The following is a 22,648-nucleotide window of genomic DNA, read 5'->3' on the forward strand; positions in this document are numbered from 1 at the left end:
TAGAACTAAAGATTTTTTTAACAAAAGTACATTTTTTATAAAACTGAAGGTCATTTTATAACTTTGTGTGAAAAATGATATTTGATTGCAATTTCTATTGATGTTTTTCATTAATTGAAAACTAGGTTTTCAGCAAATAAAATATTTTAATAACAATTTTGGTGTTTTCATTAGATATCTATTTCACATCTTTGAAAAATACAGAACACTTCAAAATTTCTGAAATAATTAATTAATAAAGGTTTCATAGTAGCAGCCGTGTTAGTCTGTATCCGTAAAAAGAACAGGAGTACTTGTGGTACCTTAGAGATTAACAAATTTATTTGAGCATAAGCTTTCATGGGCTACAGCCCACTTCTTCGGATGCATAGAATGGAACACATATTGAGGAGATATATATACACATACAGAGAGCATGAAAAGGTGGGAGTTGTCTTACCAACTCTGAGAGGCCAATTAAGTAAGAGGAAAAAATTTTTTGAAGTGATAATCAAGATAGCCCAGTACAGACAGTTTGATAAGAAGTGTGAGAGTACTTACATGGGGAGATAGATTCAATGTTTGTAATGGCTCAGCCATTCCCAGTCTCTATTTAAGCCTAAATTGATTGTATCTAATTTGCATATCAATTTAAGCTCAGCAGTTTCTTGTTGGAGTCTGTTTTTGAAGCTTTTTTGTTGCAAAATTGCCACCCGCAGGTCTGTCACAGAATGACCAGACAAGTTAAAGTGTTCTCCTACTGGATTTTGAATGTTATGATTCCTGATGTCAGATTTGTGTCCATTAATTCTTTTCCGTAGAGACTGTCCGGTTTGGTCAATGTACATGGCAGAGGGGCATTGATGGCATATATCACATTGATAGATGTGCAGGTGAATGAGCCCCTGATGGCATAGCTGATGTGCCAAGACAGGCCCAACAAAGAAAATAACAGAACACCACTAGCTGTCACCTTCAGCCCCCAGCTAAAACCTCTCCAGCGCATCATCAAAGATCTACAACCTATCCTGAAAGATGATCCCTCACTCTCACAGATCTTGGGAGACAGACCTGTCCTCACTTACAGACAACCCCACAACCTGAAGCAAATACTCACCAGCAACCACATATCACTGAACAAAAACACTGACCCAGGAACCTATCCCTGCAACAAAGCCCGATGTCAACTCTGCCCACATATCTATTCAAGTGATATCATCATAGGACCTAATCACATCAGCCATGCCATGAGCGTGCACCACTGCATGGCTTAACTGTCTGTGTGGTTTTCCAGAAAGTCTTAGCTCCAAATTGTTGGAGAAATTGCTCGAGGTGTGCAGCAATGCATGTTAGATTTACTCAGTAATCACTATAACCATTAAGATTGTCTGAAAATATTTCTGTTTGCCAATTATCTGAAAGAATAGTATATTCTTGCTTACTAGGAATCTACTCTGACTATATGTTTTGGACTCATCTACTTTACCAATATACCAAACTACACATAAATAAATAACTACTGCTGACTTAACAGTGTTTGTATTTAAAAGGAACTAAAAATCAAATCTATTTATTGAAAAGTTTAAATTCTTTTCAGGTAATACTCCTGAAAGTGCACTCCCTATTTATTTTTGTGCTTTTTACTATCACATTTCCCATGATTTTTAAATGTTTTTGCTCCTCTCTTGCTGTGTGAAAGACCCATATAAACAACTGGAAAAAACTTGAAGACCTGATTCTAAGTACACTTACTCATGTGCTTAACCTTACAACAGTGAATGATCCCATTGAGGTCAATGGTACTATCACCTTTATACAGTACACATGTACACATGTGCATGAGGATCTGTAGAATTAAGGAAGCACAATAATGACACTGACTGTACAGAAAGTGCTGGCAAAGACAAAAAAGAAATGATATTTTTAAAATCAGGATAAAATATTTTATAAATACTTATTCTAAACTTTTTTAGATTTAGTGACTTTTAGTGTTACTTGCAGCAATAGCAATTTTATAAAATCACAGATTTTTAGGTTAATTGTGTCCCTTTAATTTATCTGAGGCTGCCACATTTTCACCTTGCAAGTTATTTATATAGCCAGAAACCTAAGGTTTCTGGGATCCAAGAACTGCAGTGGTTTAATCCTGTCTCTGCTACTGATTTGTGCTTTCCTTTTTTTCCATTTTTCTAAGCTTGCAGTCAAACGTCAGACAGTACCAGATTTTATTTTTGTGGAAGAATGGGGGAGTTATCTGGGAAAGGTAAGCTTTCATTAACTGCTAATTGAGCACAGCCTGAGTAAACTGAGTGGGTAAATTACGTAGAAGATGGAGCTGGTCAAAATCCTGGCCCCCACCTCATAACCTGGGTTGCAGTGAATGCCGTAACATTCACAGCTCACAATAGAGGTTCTATGTGCAAAGGTAGTCCAGGGAGCTGCATAGGTACATGCATTGCACCAATCAAGTGAAATCTGCCTCATTAATCTCAATCAGGTGTTTGTTTTGAAACCTAACAATGAAGATTTCAATACATTTCAACTCCACTTAGGTGCTCAGATAACACAGGTGAGGAGATGAGGATGAGCGCTAGACAGAGAACACACAGAAGTAGTTTTCTACTATTAATTTTCTAGTGTAGTAATTTTCCATAACTATTATGCCTATCCCACAATCCCAAACCACTACTTATACCTTCCAAAAAATCAAAAGACTCAGTTTTCACCTATCTAGCTCCTGAGTTCTCTCTTAATATCTCTGACAATGCAACATTCTCACTAAGGCAGCTTATGGCACACTGATAATTTAGGTACATAGTAAAATAAATTCTACACATTCTTCTATGATAGTCCTAAGTGAGACTATCTGATCTGCACAGGATCTTTTGGGCCTGAATGATCTTTTGTCCACACTACAGGTAATTTCCCCTACAACAGAGAGTAGTGTGACTGCTCTCCAGTTATTGCAGTCAGTGAGATCATCCTTTTTAGGTACTCTGCCAATGATTCCATGTTTTCATTTGTCAGGAGGGGGTCTCTTCTCCGCGGAATTTGAAACAGTTCTGTCAGTTTTATTAGGGTAGCGTGTTCAAGTTCTTTTAGCTTTTCTGCTGTGATTAGATCATCTCCTGCCATTTGTTCTTTTTCAGCTTCTTAATTGCAGCCTGTGCTGCTGACATCTCTGTGGCATCAATGTTAATGCCAAGTAGATAATGTTCACATGTTCCATCAATATCTGGGTGTGAGTCTGTTGAGGACTTGTGTGAAATGCTCTGCCCATCTGTCTTTCCCTCAGTTGTAAACCTTTTTTCATCTTGGCCTCTTATTGGCCCATTTCCTGATTTGAAATGTCCACACTTTTCACTGCTTTGTCTGCTTTCTTGTACTCTTCCTTTGCTTTTTCCAATATTTCATTTGTCTTAGAATTCAGGAGTTTTCCTTTCAGTGCTTTTCTTTCCTCCTTGAGATGCGATGTCTCTTGGCTTATCCAGTTCTTGCTCTGTCTGTGCTGATATCGAGCTGTCACTGCTGCAGCTTAAATCATGTTGTCTTAGAGGACTGTGCATTTTTCTTCAGTTCCAATCCCTACCTCACCTTCCTCTGCCAGCACCCCAAATCTGTTCCACAGTTCACGTTGGAATTTCTCAAAGCACGCTTTTGTTTTCAGTTTTATATTATTGACTTTCTTTGCCACTTTCTGTTTAAGATTGGGCTTTCTGAGGGCAGGTCTACACTACAAACTTGCATCGGCGCAACTGCACTGCTGTACCATGTTCTAAGCCAACATGAGAGATCTCTCCCATTGGCTTAAGAACTTCACCTCCATGAGAGACGGTAGCTATGTCCACAAGAGAAGCCCTCTTGTCAACATAGCGCTGTCTACACAGGGGGGATTGATCTGTATGACTACATCGCTCATGGGTGTGGATTCTTCACACCCCTGAGCAACGTCGTCATACCGCAATAGGTGTGTAGTGTAGACCTCTGTTTTAATTTCAGTTTGGGAATGCAAACACTGTGGTCATTGCTGATGGCAAATGGCTAGAAGACCTAGTCTTTGCTGATGATATTGAACTACTGAGTGACACCTTTGAAAAGTTACAAACAAAGAAAACTTGGCAAAAACAATAGGCTAAGCTGGGTTCAAAATCAGTTATGTTAAAAAAAACATCCTGGAAACTCAGACATCAAGCAGTAACATCAGAGTAGAAAGCAAAAACAACAAGAAAGTAGAACAGTTCATCTACCTGGGCATCACCATACTAGCCACCAGAGACCTCAAGAAGAAAGTGGAATCAAGGATAGGAAAATAGGAACCCACAGGATTCACAAAACTCAACAACACATCGAAATCAAACTAATACAGCACCAAAGCAAAATTGAAAATTTTCAACCCAAACGTAATCTCAGTGCTAAATACAGCCACAAGAGCTGGAAATCTACTAAAATGTTACACAGAAAATTGGTGCCTTTGAAAATAAGTGTCTACAAAGTTTCTGGACACTGGATGGAGAGGCCTCATCAGCAGTGAATATATCTGAGAAGTCATCAGCCAGCAGCTTATTTTCACTAGAATTAGAAAGAAGTATTGGGTATATTTGGGACATATACTTCAGATGTCAACATGCAGACTCCCATATGAAGCTCTCAAGTGGAAACCAACTGGTTGAGGAAAGGTGGGTGCCCAAGAGAGACCTTAAGAAGGACCCTTGGCAGGGAGAACTAAATAGTTGATTTTAACACCATAGATCAGATGAAAGCAGCAGCAAGTGACAGAGAGGAATAGAAGAGTTTCCAGCCTGTGCACCAGCATGGGAAAAAATAAATAAAATAAATAAAAAATTGAATTTATTAACTAAATCTATAAGACCAGGAATATTGTGCTGTTCCTGTGTTCATTTTCATGCTGAATTCAATAAAATTCTTCCATCTTGCTGAAGCTGCTGAAGAACCTTGATTTCCACACTGGAGTTCTGAAAAAAACATGAAGATACTTGCTGTGGTATTTAGTCCAGGTTGCCACAAAGTACATTGGACTTTGGATGTTAATATGGAGGAATTTAGTTCTAGACTTGTGATCACTAAACCCAACAAAAGCAATGAAAAATATTAACTACAAGTAAATGATCCAGGACGTACAAGTGTAAAAATGTTGTACTAGGTTAAAGTATCACAGTGCATTTTAGAGGTAAAGTACAACTTGTATTAGTTATGTAAATGATTATCTGTTTGTGAAAAAACAAAGCTTATCCTCAAATATCTTGATTAGAAAACAGACTTGGCTTGGCCTTTATCTCATGCTTAAGTTGAAAGATTAACCAGAATAAGGCTGTGAATAAAAACAGGAACTGGAGTTAAACCTCTGAGAGCCCAAATATCCCCACAACAGCAAATGGAAAAAAGGATGAAAATAGGAAGTGTGCTCCATTGATTCTGCAGTTGTGATCAAGAGAAGAGTAGGGTGCAAAAATTTCAAGAGCTGAATTATTTTTCTGTTTGAGATCATTAACATTTATTTTCATAAATTTCCCCCCTCATAAGTATTTGCTAGCTCATGGCTGGATCACATTGGAGGCTGGTCCACCCACAGGGATGACTTCAATATTCCCTTCCTTACCTCTGAGGAGATGAAGGTGAGGCTAGCTCTTCTATCTTTTGACTCCTTACCAACTCATGTTATACCAGTATAATAAAAACCAGCAGGATCTTATTAAGAGGGATAAGGCAAAGATGCCACATTTATTGTAAATATAATGGTAAAGCAAAAGATAAAAGTAAACAACGTTGTTTGACTACTTATTCCTATTACTACTTATTCCTTATAAACACACACATATATAGAGAGAGATTCATTCACACAATCATTCATTCAAGTTCTGTATAGGTGTTATAGTTATCAGCCTAGAAGTTGCTCATGCCAAGTTACTGGCCAGGTATCTTGGTCATGAGGATGGAGCCGAGTCTGTGTCAGGTGCACCTGATGCTCCTGGAGGTTGGCAGCAGAACCAGAGACTCAAAATCATCAGTCTTGAGAGTCCATTCTTATAGGATTTAATTCCTAGGTTAGTCTATGGGAGCTGTTTCATTCTGCTGTTGCTGACTCAATCAGCAGATGGCATGTTCCTGGACATATTCCTGGACACATTCCTGGTGGCTCAAAACTGTCCAAAGTTTGTGTTTCTCATCCTTCCAGGTGATGGGGTGGATCCCAGTTTACCCTCTGGGGGTTGTCTGGTCATCCACTTGACACATTTTTCAGCCGATGGATACTCCCTTTCTAGGCTGGCACCTCCCTAACCATTCATGTATATCAAGCATTCATCAGCATACATTCCATATCTTAACCATATTTTAATTTACTGTCTCCACCACTTTTGGGGTGTGTGCTAATTCATTTGAGACTCCCGGCCCTTTAATCACAGAGGGTGGGGGGGGTCTGTCATAGGAGCCGTTGAATTAAGTGAAAGTCACTTAATGGCTTATAGTGTTTGTTTACACTGTATCAATTACTTCAGGAACAAAGTCAATTAACTTGTTTGTAAGTTTTACATAGTAATAAAGTATCTTTCACAGGATAGGTATAATAAATGGTTTCTACAGACAGTGGCTTACAAGTTTTAACAGAAGGCCCAAGAGATTTTTGTACTTGGTGAAACTGTTGGATTTTAAAGTGTGGGGGACAAATTATGAGGGGGTCACTGTCCCTTGGGGGAATCACTGTTAGTACCTTCTTTAATATCCCTACACTCACGCAAGAGTTGTCAACATAGGAATTTGTGCTGATTAGCTAAATCAATTTCAAATGGTTTTTAATTACACTTAACACTCTGTTTTTTCATATATCTGAGAGCACCTCTTACCTAAATGGGGAAAAAAGCAGAAACAGTATCTCTGGTGATACCAGCAGGGAGCAAGTTGAGAAGAATACTATCAAGGCTGATAAATAAAGCAAGAAAGTCCCTTCCCATTAAGAGGTCCAGTTCCTGAGATGTTTCCTGTTTCATGTAGCTCTAAGACAGACAGATCCCTTAATCAAAGTGGCTACAGTATGTAGAAAGCCAGAAAACTATGACAGCCTTTGTTTAAAATGCTGATGGAAATGTTATTCTCACTCACAGAAATGAATTTATGCTCTTTTGGTAGGCCAAGAGGAAGGGTTAGCTAAAGAAGACGTTTCTAATGGCTTATCTTGCTAGTCACCTGCCAGTTTTTAATACTCATGAAACCTCTGACAGTGAATGGAAATCTTGCATTTGATGCACTTTGATGGTCCCAGTAAGGAGAATCACATTCATTCCTCAGTGTTTCTTTTCTCCTCCATTCCTTCCTCTCTCATCTCCCCAGAACATAGCTCTCTAGGGCTTTGGTGGTACATTTCCAGTCCTGAAGGTGTGGGTAATATAACTTTGACTGCAGTGTAACTAATTTGACCCAGTATTTCTAGACAATGTCACTAATTCTGTTTTAAGAATCAGTGGTTTTGTACATCTCAGTTATCTTCCTGTACTGATTTATTTCACTGCAAATTTTAGAAGAAAAGGAAGTAGTTACTATTACGAGAAATATGAGCTTCTCTGAACATCCTTTTCAGGCAATCCTGTACTTAACAGTAGGCAGTGGTTCTCTACCTTTTCCATACCATACCATACAGTGCCCGTTACCATCTAGCTGAGTCCCCCTCCTATTCAGCAGTATAAGAAGACCACAAAGCCCTGACATCTATTTACGACTCTCCTATATAAGGGCTACAACATGAAAAATACCCCTCTCCTCTCAGCCACAAGAATTGTCCCTTAGATTTTATTTCTTTGGCTAATTTCATACTCTAAATAACCCCTGGAAGCTGTACAAACAAAATCAGTTCTGATGCCCACCATGAGTGAAGTTTTTCAGAAGCACTAGACAGAAATGCTTTCAGTTTTCTCTAATGTTCACATGTTTTAATTTCTTGAAGAAGACCCTTCCCTTTTACAAATGACACAAAATGAATGTTACCCTCCAAGAGACCTTATTGAACATTTTCATTTTAAAAAAATATTGAGACTTTTTTCTCCCAGATCAAAAGAAAGCTGCAGTACTTTGCTCGGCAAACATTTAAGATATTGCATTGAGCAAAGTAGCGCAGCTCTCTTTTAATCTGTGAGATGTGGTGTCTGTGCATTGTTCCACAGCGATACACCCTCACTCAACAGTCTTAGTGCCCCGAAGCCAATTGTTTCCTGGGGATGGAAAGTTGTGATTGGAAGTCCTAAGCAGCTAGCTTCAACACGTCCTGTGCCAGGATCTGCAGGATTAAATATTTATTAGCTTTGGCTGTTTCTGCCTTACCTTTCCCAAGAAAATGTCCTTTGCCTCGTTCCAGGAGATTGCCTAGCATGGACTCATAGTTTGCCCTGGGATCAGTTTTCATTTTATCAAATGTAGCCTTTTCCACAACAGTGTCCAGCTCCTTTTCATTTAGCTGCTTTCCTAAGAATTTACAGATTTTCAGCACAGTGCCTCTGAGATCCTGAAATGAACATTATTTCAAAGTAACAGTTTCCCAAATTAGGAAAATAAAAGAACTAACTAAATAAAATGATAGAGTAAAGGATAATGGGATACACCTCTACTCCGATATAACACGACCTTATATAACACGAATTTGGATATAACGCTGTAAAGCAGTGCTCCGGGGGGGGGGGGGGGGGGGGGGGGCTGCGCAGTCTGGCGGATCAAAGCAAGTTCGATATAACGCAGTTTCACCTATAACACGGTAAGATTTTTTGGCTCCCAAGGACAGCGTTATATCTGGGTAGAGGTGTACTTAAATAAAGGAAACTGAGCATAGGGATATAGCACTATAGCATAAAGGTGATTTCTTATTTGGGACCTTCAGTCTTACTATATTACTTCATAAGCAAGATATTAATTCACTTTAAGAGGCTACAGCAGCATTGAAAACTGACAGGTGAGTAGCAAGTTAAGCCATTGCATATTCCTTCGTCATTAGCCAACCCATCCTCATGGCCTAATCAAGAGAGAAAAGACTCATTTCTGTGACTGTGATTACAACTGCTAGCACCATGTAAGACAAGGGTTGTCATAATTTTCTGGCTATCTGTATTTTGGTCTATCTTTGGCAACCTATTTTGGAAGCAGAAGGACCCCTGTTGTGTCCAGTTCTGGAGTCCACAATTCAAGAAGGATGTTGATAAACTGAAGAGGGTTCAGTGAATAGTCACAAGAATGATTAAAGCATTAGAAAACATGCCTTACAGTGACAGACTCAAAGAGCTCAGTGTATCAATGGCTATTAGCCAGGATAGGCAGGGATGGTGTCTCTAGACTCTGTTTGCCAGAAGCTGGGAATGAGCAACAGGGAATGGATCACTTGATGATTACCTGTTCTGTTCATTCCCTCTGGGGCAGCTGGCATTGGCCACTGTCGGAAAACAGGACACTGGGCTAGACGGACCTTTGGTCTGACCCAGTATGGCCGTTCTTATGTTCTTATTTAATTTAAGAGGTGACTTGATTACAGACTATAATTACCTACATGGGGAACAAATATTTATTAATGGGCTCTTCAGTCTAGCAAAGAAAATTATAACACAATCCAAAGGCTGGAAGTTGAAGCTAAACAAATTCAGAAGAGAAATAAGGTTTACATTTTTAAGAGTGAGGGTAATTAACCACTGGAACAATATTCCAAGGGGTCGTGGTGGATTCTCCATCACTGACAATTTTTGACTCAAGATTGGATATTTTTCTAAAAGATCTTCTGTAGAAATTATTTTGGGGAAGTTCTGCGGTCTGTGTTATACAGGAGGTGAGACAAGATGATCACAATGGTCCCTTCTGGCCTTGGAATCTATGAATATATATATCAGGAGTTGGACCTCTTAATGGGAAGGGACTTTCCTCGCTTTGTTAATCAGCCTTACTGCTAATATCAACATGCTTCCTGCTGAAGTCAGCAGAGAGGATGCTGCCGCATCACTACCTATTTAGCTAAGAGGTGCACTCAGATACTCCAGATCTTGTTTATAAAGTGTGACTAAAATCAGTTTAAAATTGATTTAGTTCAACCAGAACAAACCCATGTATGGACACTCAAAGTAGTTTAAATCTGACTTCTGCTAAGCTAGGTGAAGTTGTTAAGGAGTTAAAAGCTAGATGAGCTGGTAGAAAAGTGAAAAACTAGTTTCTAAAAAAAATTGGAATTTTGAAGTGTTCTGTACTTTTCAAAGATTTCACATAGATGTCTTTATTGAAAACGACAAAATAGTTATTAAAATATTTTATTTACTAAAAACCTAGTTTTGAATAGACAGTGCAATAAAATATCATTTTTCACAAAAAAATTACAAGGAGATCTTCAGTTCTAAAAACAGTTTGAGAAGTTCTAAAATGTAACAAAATCTCTCCTTTCCCCTTAGGATGCCTCATGGGATGGGTTGTGTAGCTGCCATCCTGCTAGTCAGGAAAGGAAATGAAGGAAAGCAAGATTATTATCTTTTCTAACTATACTCACATCCAGCAGATATTCTTCATCAGGAAGCAAATGATACCTCTTGTGGCTAAGTGAATTAGGCTCCTATGTGCTATTGAATGTCAATGGGAGTTAAGCGGCTAACTTACTTTGGTGCTTCTGAACATCTCACCCTATGTTTCTGATTCTTCCACACTTACTCACACTGAGAAGTACTTTTTCAAGTACTGGCATTGAAATCAACGAGACTCTTCACAGGGTGAAGTACAACTCAGTGTGAGTAAGGATAGCAAAATCTGACTGAAAAATGGAGGCATTTTATTTACTGTTTCTTTCAGATATAAAGTCATTGACTGGTCTCACCTTCTTCATCTCTTCATAGGTGAGAAAGAGAATATTGAAGTCATCCCTGTGGGTGGACCAGCCTCTGACGTGATCGAACCAGGAACCAGCCAGTACTTATGAAGGAGAAAAATTATAGAAATAAACGTTATTGATCTCAGACAGAAAAACCATTCAGTCATTGACATTTTGGCATCCTAATACTCACGCAAGAACAGCTGCAGAATCAATGGAGCAGACTTCCTTTTTTCAGCTTCTCTTCCCTCGGCTGTTGGGGGGATATTTGCCTCACAGAGATTTTATTCCAGTTCCCGTTTTTATTCCCAGCCTTATCCTGGATTATCTTTCGGCTTAAACATGAGATAAAGGTCAAGCCAAGTCCATTTTCTAATCTAGGGATCTGAGGACAAGTTTTGTTTTTTCCACAAACAGACAGACCGTTACATGATAACTAATACAAGTTGTACTGTTACCTCTAGAATCCACTAGCACCATAGAATGGAACCTGCACCCAGCACAACATATTTGCACTTTTATGTCCTGGATTATTTACTTATAGATAATATTTTCCATTGCTTTTGATGGATTAGTGATCACAAACCTAGAATTAAATTGATAGATTTATAGATTAAAATATTCTCTGGCCAGAAGGGACCATTGTGGTCATCTAGTCTGACTTCCTGTCTAATGCAGGCAATAAAACATCCCCCAAATAACTCCTAAACATATATTTTAGAATAACATCCACTCTTGATTTAAAAATTGTCATTGATCGAGAATCCACCATGACTCTTGGTAAATTGTTACAGTGGTTAATTACTCTCACAGTTAAACATTTATGCCTTATTTCCAGTCTAAATTTGTCTAGGTTCAACTGCCAGCCATTGAATTGTATTATACCTTTATCTGCTGGATGGTTCCCCATTGTTCCCCATGTAGGCTTTTGACATCTGGGTACCAGTTTTTGTGTTACTAATACACTTCTTCATTATCCTGTCTATGGAAATGCCAAACAAAAGCAAAATAAAATGCAGCCCTGTTTCACATAAGTGTCCACAATGAACCACTCTGTTTTCAGGTTGTTCACACTTATAGAGCAACCTTGCATCTCTGTACACGGCCGGGGTGGTGTTGACGGGGTTAGCTGGAATTTCGCAGGACTGAAGAATATTCCACAATGCATGCCTATGCAGGCTGTCAAATACCTTTTGAAAGTCAATGATATCAATGATGAAGGAAACCTGAAATTCACTGAATTGTGCTTGGTGTCTGACTTAATTCTTGCAAGCACCCCGTTCCCTTCTAGAGACATACACAAAGAACCAGGAAATTTGACAGATGGCAAAACAAAAAAAAAAAATAAATCAATTGCATCGACATCAGTTTGAGATTCAGGTCATCTGTCCAAGATGCAAGGGCACATCAAGCCACAGATGACAGGAGCATCCAAAATCTTTGCATTGCCAAACTGAAATTAAAACTGAGAAAGACCAACTTTAAACAGAACGCAGCAAAGAAATCAATAATATAAAACTGAAAACAAAAGTGTGCTCTGAGAAATTCCAGTGTGAACTATGGAACAGATTTGGGGTGCTGACAGAGGCAGAGGAAGGTGAGATAGAGATTGGACCCGAAGAAAACTGCACAGTGCTCTGAGACAATGTGATTTAAGCTGCAGCAGTCACTGCCTGGTATCAGCACACACAGAGCAAGGATTGGATAAGCCAAGAGACGTCGCATCTCAACAAGGAAAGAAAAGCACTGAAAGGAAAACTCCTGAATGCTAAGACAAACGAAATACTGCAAAAAGCAAAGGAAAAGTACAAGAAAGCAGACAGACAACGCAGTGAAAAGTGTGGACATTTCAAACAGGAAATGGGCCAAGAAAAAGCCAAGATGAAAAAAGGCTTACAACTGAGGTGTAACAGAACGACAGATGGGCAGAGCATTTCAGACAAGTCCACAACAGACTCAGTCCCAGCTCAACACCAGATATTGATGAAACATGTGAACATTATCTACTTGGCATTAACATTGATGCAACAGAGATGTCAGCAATACAGGATGCAATAAAGAAGCTGAAAAACAACAAAATGGCAGGTGATGATCAAATCGCAGCAGAAAAGCTAAAAGAACTTGACCCCACTACCCTAATAAAACTGACAGAACTGTTCTAAATTCTGGGGAGAAGAGACTCCTTCTGACAAGTGAAAACATGGAATCGTTGGCAGATTATCTAAAAAGGGTGATCTCACTGACGGCAATAACTAGAGAGGAGTCACACTACTCTCTGTTGTAGGGAAAATCATCTGTAGTGTGATTCTACACAGGACAAAAGAGGCAGTGGATTCAAAGCTTAGGGGAGAAGAGGCTGGATTCAGGCCCAAAAGATCCTATGCAGATGAGACAGTCTCACTAATTACCATAATAGAAGAATGTGTAGAATTTATTTTACTATTGTCAGAGATATTAAGAGAGAACTCAGGAGCTAGATAGGTTACAGCTGAGTCTTTTGGCTCCTTGGAAGGTATAAGTAGTGGTTTGGAATTGCCGGATAGGCATAACAGTTGTGGAAAACTACTAAACCAGAAAATTAATAGAAAATTACTTCTGTGTGTTCTCTGCATAGCGCTCATCCTCATCTCCTCACCTGTGTTATCTGAGCACCTAAGTGGAGTTGAAATGTATTGAAATCTTCATTGTTAGGTTTCAAAGTGAACACCCAATTGAGATACACGAGGCAACTTGCACTTTATTGGTGCAATGCATTTGCCTGTGCAGCTCCCCTGGACTACCTTTGCACAAAATCTCTATTATGAGCTGTGAATAATACTGTATTCACTGCCACCTTACACCCCAGGTGGTGAGGTGGGGGCCAGGATTTTGACCAGCTCCACCTTCTACGTAATTTACCCACTCAGATAGTTTATTCAGGCTGTGGTCAGTGAGCAGGATTTAGCCTTTTAGCAGTAAATGAAACTTACCTTTCCCAGCTAAAAACCTCTCCAGAAAAATATTAAAATCTGGTATTGTCTCAAGCATGACTGAAAAGTTGGAAAAATGAAAATAGGAAACCGCAACATCCTTCGGGTTTCTGGCTACATAAATAACCTGCAAGGTAAAAAGAGTGACAGTCTCAGTTATATTAAAGCAGAGGTGGGCAAGCTACGGCCCGGGAGCCACATCCGGCCCGCAGGGCAGTCCTGCCCGGCACTTGAGCTGCCAGCCGGTAAGGCTAGCCACCATCCCGTCCCCTGCTGTCCCCACTTCCCCTGCAGCCATGCTGCCGCGTGGGCAGAATCAGGTCTTCACGTTATTTCCAGTTGTTTACATGGGTCTTTCACACAGCAAGAGAGGAGCAAAAACATTTAAAAATCATGGGAAATGTGATAATAAACAGCACAAAAATTAACAGGGAGTGCAGTTGCAGATGTACTATCTGAAAAGAATTTAAACTTTAATAAATTCATTTGATTTTGAGTTCTTTTAAAATACAAACACTGTTAAGTCAACAACAGATATTTATTTGTGTGTGTTGTGTTTAGTTTATTGGTAAAGTATTTCAGTAAAAAACATATCCTTAAACATGAATCCTAGTAAGCATGAATTTCTTGCTCTTTCAAAAAAAATTGCAGCTAGAGATATTTTTAGAGAATTGTAATGGATACAATGTTTAAAAAGTAATGCTATCATGCATTGCTGCACATCTCAACCAATTTCTCCAACAATCGGGAACTGAGAATTTCTGGAAAACCACACAGACAGCTAAGCCATATGGTGGTGCACACTAAGAACAGCCAGCCAGAAGCCATGAAGAGAAAAACTCCCTACACCAGCAACATGTTCTTAAAATTGTGAAAATCTACATGAGCCCTGTAAAATATACATAAGCAATACAAGATTTTCCAATGTCTGTAGTTAAAATTGTGCTATGTGCAGCTTAGGAGATGTTATTGTTCCATTTACTTTTACTGTCCCTGTAACTGTAGGACTCTTTCTGCATGGGAAATAGGGCTGAGCTATAAAGCAAATCAGGAGGAAGGTTCCTGTTGATTGAGAGGTTGCACTGATGGAGCTCATGTGGTGCAAGCTCTGTACCACACATCTGCTCATTTTATCATAGGTGTTACTGCAACAGAGATAAGAGATAAGGAAGCTGCAAGGGTGACTGGGAAGGGAGTCTCCTGGGGGAAGTGGGTGCACAGCACATGCCACCTTTCATGGGAGATCCAGGTAGCAATGTAAGAGATTGGCTTCGCTCCCACAAGGCAATTCTCACAGGCCAGCACCGCACACCTTCGGTGTGAATGACTGTCTGTTTAGATTAAGGAAAGCAACACAGCAGGGCGGGGCAGCCATCTCCATGAGAGAGAGCTCGGTGCGAATCCCTGACCCTGGGAGATCCTTCCTCTTGAGCTGCATCTGGCACAGTCCACACCCCTATCATTAGCAAGAAATTTCCTGATGTTTAAAGATTCAGGAGACGCAAAACATGGTTAACATAAGAGCTTATAGTCACATAGCTACATGCCCCACAACAACAAAAACACTGTAATTTACAATATAACATGCAGACTGTAATGATCATAACCCATCACTAACGCCCCTTTTAGGGGGAGCTGTCATGATGAGGAAGAAGCAGCTCCATTTCAGAGGCCAAGCACAGCAGTTCCATGAAAAATGGGATCTCCACTGAAACTGGACACTGAAGTCCTGAGGTCTTGATTGAACTTGTTTTCCCCCCTTTGGCTGGGTCTAGGGACATGGAATGGGGCTTTGGAGGAAGTGAGCCCCATCCCCATGCAGGGGAGATTTGCTTTTGGAAGGGTTGTTGTGGGAGGACAGACAGTCTGGCCCAGAAGATTTAGACTGATTTATTGGTGAAAGCTACCAGTTTTCCTGGGTAATGTTAATTAAATTGTAAAAATAGTATCACCTACTTTTGCTCTCCTGTTCCTCAGATCTCTTGGAACTAAATAGTAAGGCAGGTGAGTTGTAAAGAGATGAGGTGATGGACGATGGACATAATCCATATTATGTATGTTATACTCCAGCCATGGGACTCTGGCTATTATTTCCATATTTTCTGTTCCATCTCGATGGCCTTCATGATAAATGAAGCTCAAAATATTCTGAATTCACACAGTCCCTGGGAAAGAAAATAGCCTTATTTGAAACAGTTTTAATGCTAATTTTATTTGTAATGTCATGTCATAATCTGCCATAATCACAATCTCTTCAAAACTGTCTCATTTTACATTATAAATAAAGTACAAAAATTTGTGTTAAAGGGAGTCCATAATGCAGCAGGGATGAGAATCCAAAAAGCATTATACTTTTGTACATTTTAGTATTAAAAAACCTGTATCTATCTATGTCCTGGTCGATCGATTTTTGGGGCTTTTTTAAAAATGGGCTCCTATTACCACGACCCGATTTTTCACATTTGCTGTCTGGTCACCCTAATTACTACAGACTATTTTTCACCCTCTTATGTAGCCTCAGTCCTGCCACATGACTGTCCAGTACAGTAATAGCCAGTGGATTCACTGGCCCTATCCAAAGCACCCTGTATACTGTTGTTCTGAGAGTTTTTAAGTACCCCTATTCCACCCCCGCAGTGGAAGAACACCAGTGCTACTTCAGGCCTCATGGAGAAGGCTCACACTGGTCTGTCCTTTCTGTGCATGTTACATGACATCTCAGCGATACAAGGAATTCTCTATTAAGAAGTGCCAAGGGTTCTTCAGTGACCAGAATTGGTCAGTGTCAAAAGCTGTGTTACAGCTTTACTGTAAATGTTTAGTTATACAATGAGGTAAAGAGTCCTTCTCTCTGAGCTTGTCACAGAGGAGTTGGTTCTGCTATATTATAACTTCAGCTGCAAGTAATTCTCAAACCTCATAGGCTGGAAGAGGTGCTATTCTTGTTTTAAGAAAATATATACTGTGAAGTCTGAGAACAAAAATGTTGATCACTTGAGTACATGTAATTAGGTCGGTTTGAATACTCTGAAGGACTGGGATCAATCTGGGGAGGGAATCAAGCAATCAGTCTTACCTGATTTTGGATAAGTAACAACAAATACATCACTGTCTCTGATTTCAAAATCCTCCAGTGAATCTATGTATTCAGGTGTAACATGGCCTGGGTGGAAATAAAAACCTTTATGTTTGAACAAAAATTCTTCTGATGGCTCCATTGTTAATTCAGTTTCATTCATATGTCAAGAATTTGCTGGTTAGAAAACATAATTTTATATCATTTTTATTTCGGTGTTATCTATCATTCAGGACAAAAATTTCAGTACAATATAAACAAAACAGATCCCTTTTTGATAGGAAAATGTATATTAACAAAAACAGCAAACTGAATGACAGTACAGAAATAGCATTTTTAGGGACTGGCATGAGAACAGAATATCTTTTGCAGCTAAAAGTGCTGTGTAATACATTGTCTTTGAGTTATTTACTTGTACAAGTGTCTGGTATTGTTAGGCACCAATATTGCTTTAACGAATTATCTAACTTCACAGAATCCATGTAAATGGGCACTTAAAGTCAGCGCTACTCAAGGAGCACACCACAAAGTCCAGTGCTTTCTATGTGCTATGACTTAGTCCTTGTGCACAACCAGAGTAATGAGGCTGCATTCCAATTAATTTTGTAGCTGGAAATTTTGTTCACACCATCTTATTATTTCTGATGCTCTCTCTCATATTTCCCTGTTTAATATGTTTCTCCCAGTCCCTCTTGTCTAGTAACATAAGTTCAGCAAAATAGGAGGGAGGGAGAGGAAGTTTATTTTCTCTCAAGAGTTTTCTTTGATTTTATTTTTGGCTGCTATATTTTATAAGGTTCTTCACCTGTAAATCAGTGGTATCATGCCACATATGTGCCAGTGGAGCACATTGGTTACATCCCTTCCAACAGAAAGTAGAGAGACAACGAAATGGGAATAAAATAACCTTCTAGAGGATTTCACCTCATATGTCTGGTACAGTAATTGAGTTGGAACAGGTTTTAGGAAATCTCCATGTAGTTTACCAGATTAAGTGAATTGATACCCAGGTCTCTCTCTTTAAGGCTTTCCAATAATAGATGTCTTTTTTTGTGGTATACAACTAACAAAGAAGAGTAAGTATGTGGGGAAAAAAGCCCTTGTTAGTGTCATTAGACAACATACAAGGCTCAATAAGAATAATTGCATATGCGAGTTCAGTGACATGACTTAGGTCTGGCCTACACGACAGAGTTAGGTCGGTAGCTTATGCAGAGGCCCTGACATCCTGAGTGCTCGACCCCCACTCCATTAGGTTCACCGGGGGAAGGAGATCAAAGCCCTGACGTAAGTGGGGAAGTGGGATACTGTGAGGAAGCACGAGCAGGAAAGTGCAAGAGGGGAGGACTCCTGCCTCATACTGAGAAAGCAGGATGATCAGTGAGTTATCTTAAGTGTCTATACACAAATGCAAGAAGCCTGGGAAACAAGCAGGGAGAACTGGAAGTCCTGGCACAGTCAAGGAATTATGATGTGATTGGAATAAAAGAGACTTGGTGGGATAACTCACATGACTGGAGTACTGTCATGGATGGATATAAACTGTTCAGGAAAGACAGGCAGGGCAGAAAAGGTTGGGGAGTTGCATTGTATGTAAGAGAGGAGTATGATTGCTCAGAGCTCCGGTATGAAACTGCAGAAAAACCTGAGAGACTCTGGATTAAGTTTAGAAGTGCGAGCAACAAGGGTGATATCGTGGTGGGAGTCTGCTATAGACCACCAGACCAGGGGGATGAGATAGACGAGTCTTTCTTCCGGCAACTAACAGAAGTTACTAGATCGCAGGCCCTGGTTCTCATGGGAGACTTCAAACACACTGATATCTGCTGGGAGGGAAATACAGTGGTGTACAGACAACCCAGGAAGTTTTTGGAAAGCATAGGGGACAATTTCCTTGTGCAAGTACTGGAGGAACCAACTAGGGGCAGAGCTCTTCTTGACCTGCTGCTCGCAAACAGGGAAGAATTAGTAGGGGAAGCAAAAGTGCATGGGAACCTCGGAGGCAGTGACCAGGGGATGGTCGAGTTCAGGATCCTGACACAAGGAAGAAAGGAGAGTAGCAGAATACGGACCCTAGACTTCAGAAAAGCAGACTTTGACTCCCTCAGGGAACTGATGGGCATGATCCCCTGGGAGAATAACATGAGGGGGAAAGGAGTCCAGGAGAGCTGGCTGTATTTTAAAGGATCCTTATTGAGGTTGCAGAAACAAACCATCCTGGTGTTTAGAAAGAATAGGATAAATGACAGGCGACCAGCTTGGCTTAACAGTGAAATCCTTGCTGATCTTAAACACAAAAAAGAAGCTTATAAGAAGTGGAAGATTGGACAAATGACCAGGGAGGAGTATAAAAATATTGCTCAGGCATGCAGGAGTGAAATCAGGAAGGCCAAATCACACTTGGAGTTGCAGCTAGCAAGAGATGTTAGGAGTAGCAAAAAGGGTTTCTTCAAGTATGTTAGCAATAAGAAGAAAGTCAAGGAAAGTGTTGGCCCCTTACTGAATGAGGGAGGCAACCTAGTGACAGAGGTCGTGGAAAAAGCTAATGTACTTAATGCTTTTTTTGCCTCTGTCTTCTCGAACAAGGTCAGCTCCCAGACTACTGCACTGGGCAGCACAGCATGGAGAGGAGGTAACCAGCCCTCTGTGGAGAAAGAAGTGGTTCAGGACTATTTAGAAAAGCTGGACAAGCACAAGTCCATGAGGGCGGATGTGATTGCAGAGCCATTGGCCATTATCTTTGAAAACTCCTGGCGGTCAGGGGAGGTCCTGGATGACTGGAAAAAGGCTACTGTAGTGCCCATCTTTAAAAAAGGGAAGGAGGAGGATCCAGGGAACTACAGGCCAGTCAGCCTCACCTCAGTCCCTGGAAAAATCATGGAGCAGGTCCTCAAGGAATCAGTTCTGAAGCACTTAGAGGAGAGGAAAGTGATCAGGAACAGTCAGCAAGGATTCACCAAGGGCAAGTCATGCCTGTCTAACCTAATTGCCTTCTATGATGACATAAATGTCTCCGTGGATAAGGGGAAAGCAATGGACGTGTTATTCCTTGACTTTAGCAAAGTTTTTGATATGATCTCCCACAGTATTCTTGCTGGCAAGTTAAAGAAATATGGGCTGGATGAATTAACTATAAGGTGGACAGAAAGCTGGCTAGATCGTTGGGCTCAATGGGTAGTGATCAATGGCTCCATGTTTAGTTGGCAGCCAGTATCAAGCAGAGTGCCCCAAGGGTCGATCCTGGAGCCGGTTTTGTTCAATATCTTCATTAATGATCTGGAGGATGGCATGGACTGCACTCTCAGCAAGTTTGCAGATGACACTAAACTGGGACGAGTAGTAGATAGGCTGGAGGGTAGGGATAGGATACACAGGAACCTAGACAAATTAGAGGATTGGCCAAAAGAAATCTGATGAGGTTCGACAAGGACAAGTGCAGAGTCCTGCGCTTAGGATGGAAGAATCCCATTCACTGTTACAGACTAGGGACCGAATGGGTAGGAAGCAGTTCTGCAGAAAAGGACCTAGGGGTTACAGTGGACGAAAAGCTGAATATAAGTCAACAGTGTGCCCTTGTTGCCAAGAAGACTAACAGCATTTTGGGGCATTGCCAGCAGATCGAAGGACGTGATCGTTCCCCTCTATTTGACATTGGTGAGGCCTCATCTGGAGTAGTGTGTCCAGTTTTGGGCCCCACACTACAAGAAGGATGTGGAAAAATTGGAGAGTCCAGTGGAGAGCAACAAAAATGATTAGGGGGCTGGAGCACATGACTTATGAGGGGAGGCTGAGGGAACTGGGATTGTTTAGTCTGCAGAAGAGAAGAATGGGGGGGGGGCGGGATTTGATAGCTGCTTTCAACTACCTGAAAGGGGGTTCCAAAGAGGATGGATCTAGACTGTTCTCAGTGCTACCAGGTGACAGAACAAGGAGTAATGGTCTCAAGTTGCAGTAGGGGGGTTTAGGTTGGATATTAGGAAAAACTTCTTCACTAGGAAGGTGGTGAAACACTGGAATGGGTTACCTAGGGAGGTGGTGGAATCTCCTTCCTTAGAGGTTTTTAAGATCAGGCTTGACAAAGCCCTGGCTGGGATGATTTAGTTGGGGATTGGTCCTGCTTTGAGCAGGGGGTTGGACTAGATGACCTCCTGAGGTCACTGCAAAAGGACTGGTCTAGGGTGGTCACTCATATGCAGGAGTTCAAGAGTTATAACCTTTCTACAAATCTCAAATTCTAGCACTGATATGTTGAATGGCCAGCCAGGTGCAACAATTGTACACGTATACAAACCTGTTTCTCCTTTAACTTTTCCATCCACCTCTGCTGACACAGCAGGAACTATGAACTACCAGTTAAAAGCTTCATCATGATGCTGATACTGTAAAACAAATGATGGCTTAAATTACATTTACTTTCATCAGTCAACTCTTTAACACACACTGTTGTTGTGACTTCTTTGTTGGATAACCACACGCACAAAAAAAGCATTTCAGGATCCAATTCCCATGCCACTCAGTTTATTGCCAAAGAACAGTGATGGAAAATATTTCCACTGCATACAATTCACTGCTGAAGCTTATAAGATATTTAATTCATTCACAGATTTACTGATGGAGATGTTTTAGTAATATGTTATATAATAAAATATTTAACTTCTCTGCTCTATTTCTGCTGCTCGAAGACACAAGCCCACACTGCTGCCTTCAACTTGAATAGACAAGACTGATATTCACTCCTAGAAAGGGGAGAATACTTTCTTTACAGCTGGTGTGCAACCTGATTGGAATTTTATGTTGCTGTTTTTTTTCTTTTCTTTTAAGCTCTTCCAACCTTTGACCACTAGTGAAAGATTACCAAACAGGGTAGTTCTTAGAAACGTGAAAAGAATTCAAAATGTCTGAATAAAAACATGGTAATATGACCCAAATTTCCTGAGTATGTCTGAATTAAATAACTCAACAGTAAAACTATTCAAATGATAGTATAGTAGTTTTCACTTTCACTCCAACTTTTTTACCAGCAGCGTGATTAAGGAAGACAGGAAAAATGGAAAGAGGGGAAAAAAAAGGGGTGGTGAAGTAGATCTGAGAGTCATCAACATAAAGATGGCAGTTAAAACCCTATCGCTGGAGCATGGGATTAAACTGTAGAAAGGAACATTTCTGCTAGGGTGGTTTAGGGATTGGGAAGATCCCCATAGGGAAGGCATTGCCTACCCTTGATTTTGAGTAAGATGCCAGTGTCATCTGCTGATGTGTATAAACTGACACTAAGCACACCTCTGAGGCTCAACCCTGTGCCCACTGAAAACTATTGGAGTTTTGCAGTTTACTTCGAAGAGAGACATTTCAGGCAGACATGCCAAACTCGTGGGGAAAAAATGCAGAAATTGGGCTTGTTTTTGGCTTAATTGGCTTGTGAGTTGCTTTTTGGCTAGTAGCTTATTGCTTGTTTGGCTTGTAGCTTGTTGCTTCTTTTTTTTGATTGGCTCCCAGCATATGGGGGTAAGAAGGAGCAAGGGGGTGGGGTGGGAGTCAGGGTTGCACAGCAGGCCCATCACAGTCCCAGACTGCATGCCGGGGGGATCTAGTCACATAGAATGTTGGGGTTTTTAGGGATTGGCTTGTTTTAAAATTGGATTGGCTTAATTTTTCGCTTATTGTGAAAGTTGGGGTGCTTATTTACTACATGAAAGTTGGCAACTGTGATTTCAGACCCCAAGTGACAATTTTAACTCCAGGGTCTCAGAACCCACAACTCCCACTTTCTTTTAGTCTGGAATGCCACTAAAA

General features: G+C 40.4%; 1 protein-coding gene across 1 annotated transcript in view; it reads right to left on the reverse strand.

Moving 5' to 3' along the window:
• Positions 1–17,033, reverse strand: part of LOC117875005 (amine sulfotransferase-like) — a 28,248-nt gene extending 11,215 nt beyond the window's left edge. Inside the window, 5 exon segments of the mRNA XM_034765817.1 lie at positions 8,308–8,488; positions 10,817–10,911; positions 13,780–13,906; positions 15,736–15,944; positions 16,856–17,033. Coding sequence (XP_034621708.1) covers positions 8,308–8,488; positions 10,817–10,911; positions 13,780–13,906; positions 15,736–15,944; positions 16,856–17,018 — 775 coding nt within the window. The 5' untranslated portion in view covers positions 17,019–17,033.
• Between the last annotated feature and the right edge of the window lie 5,615 nt (positions 17,034–22,648).

Source organism: Trachemys scripta, chromosome 3 (assembly GCF_013100865.1).
Source record: "Trachemys scripta elegans isolate TJP31775 chromosome 3, CAS_Tse_1.0, whole genome shotgun sequence".
Classification (NCBI taxonomy): Eukaryota; Metazoa; Chordata; order Testudines; family Emydidae; genus Trachemys; species Trachemys scripta.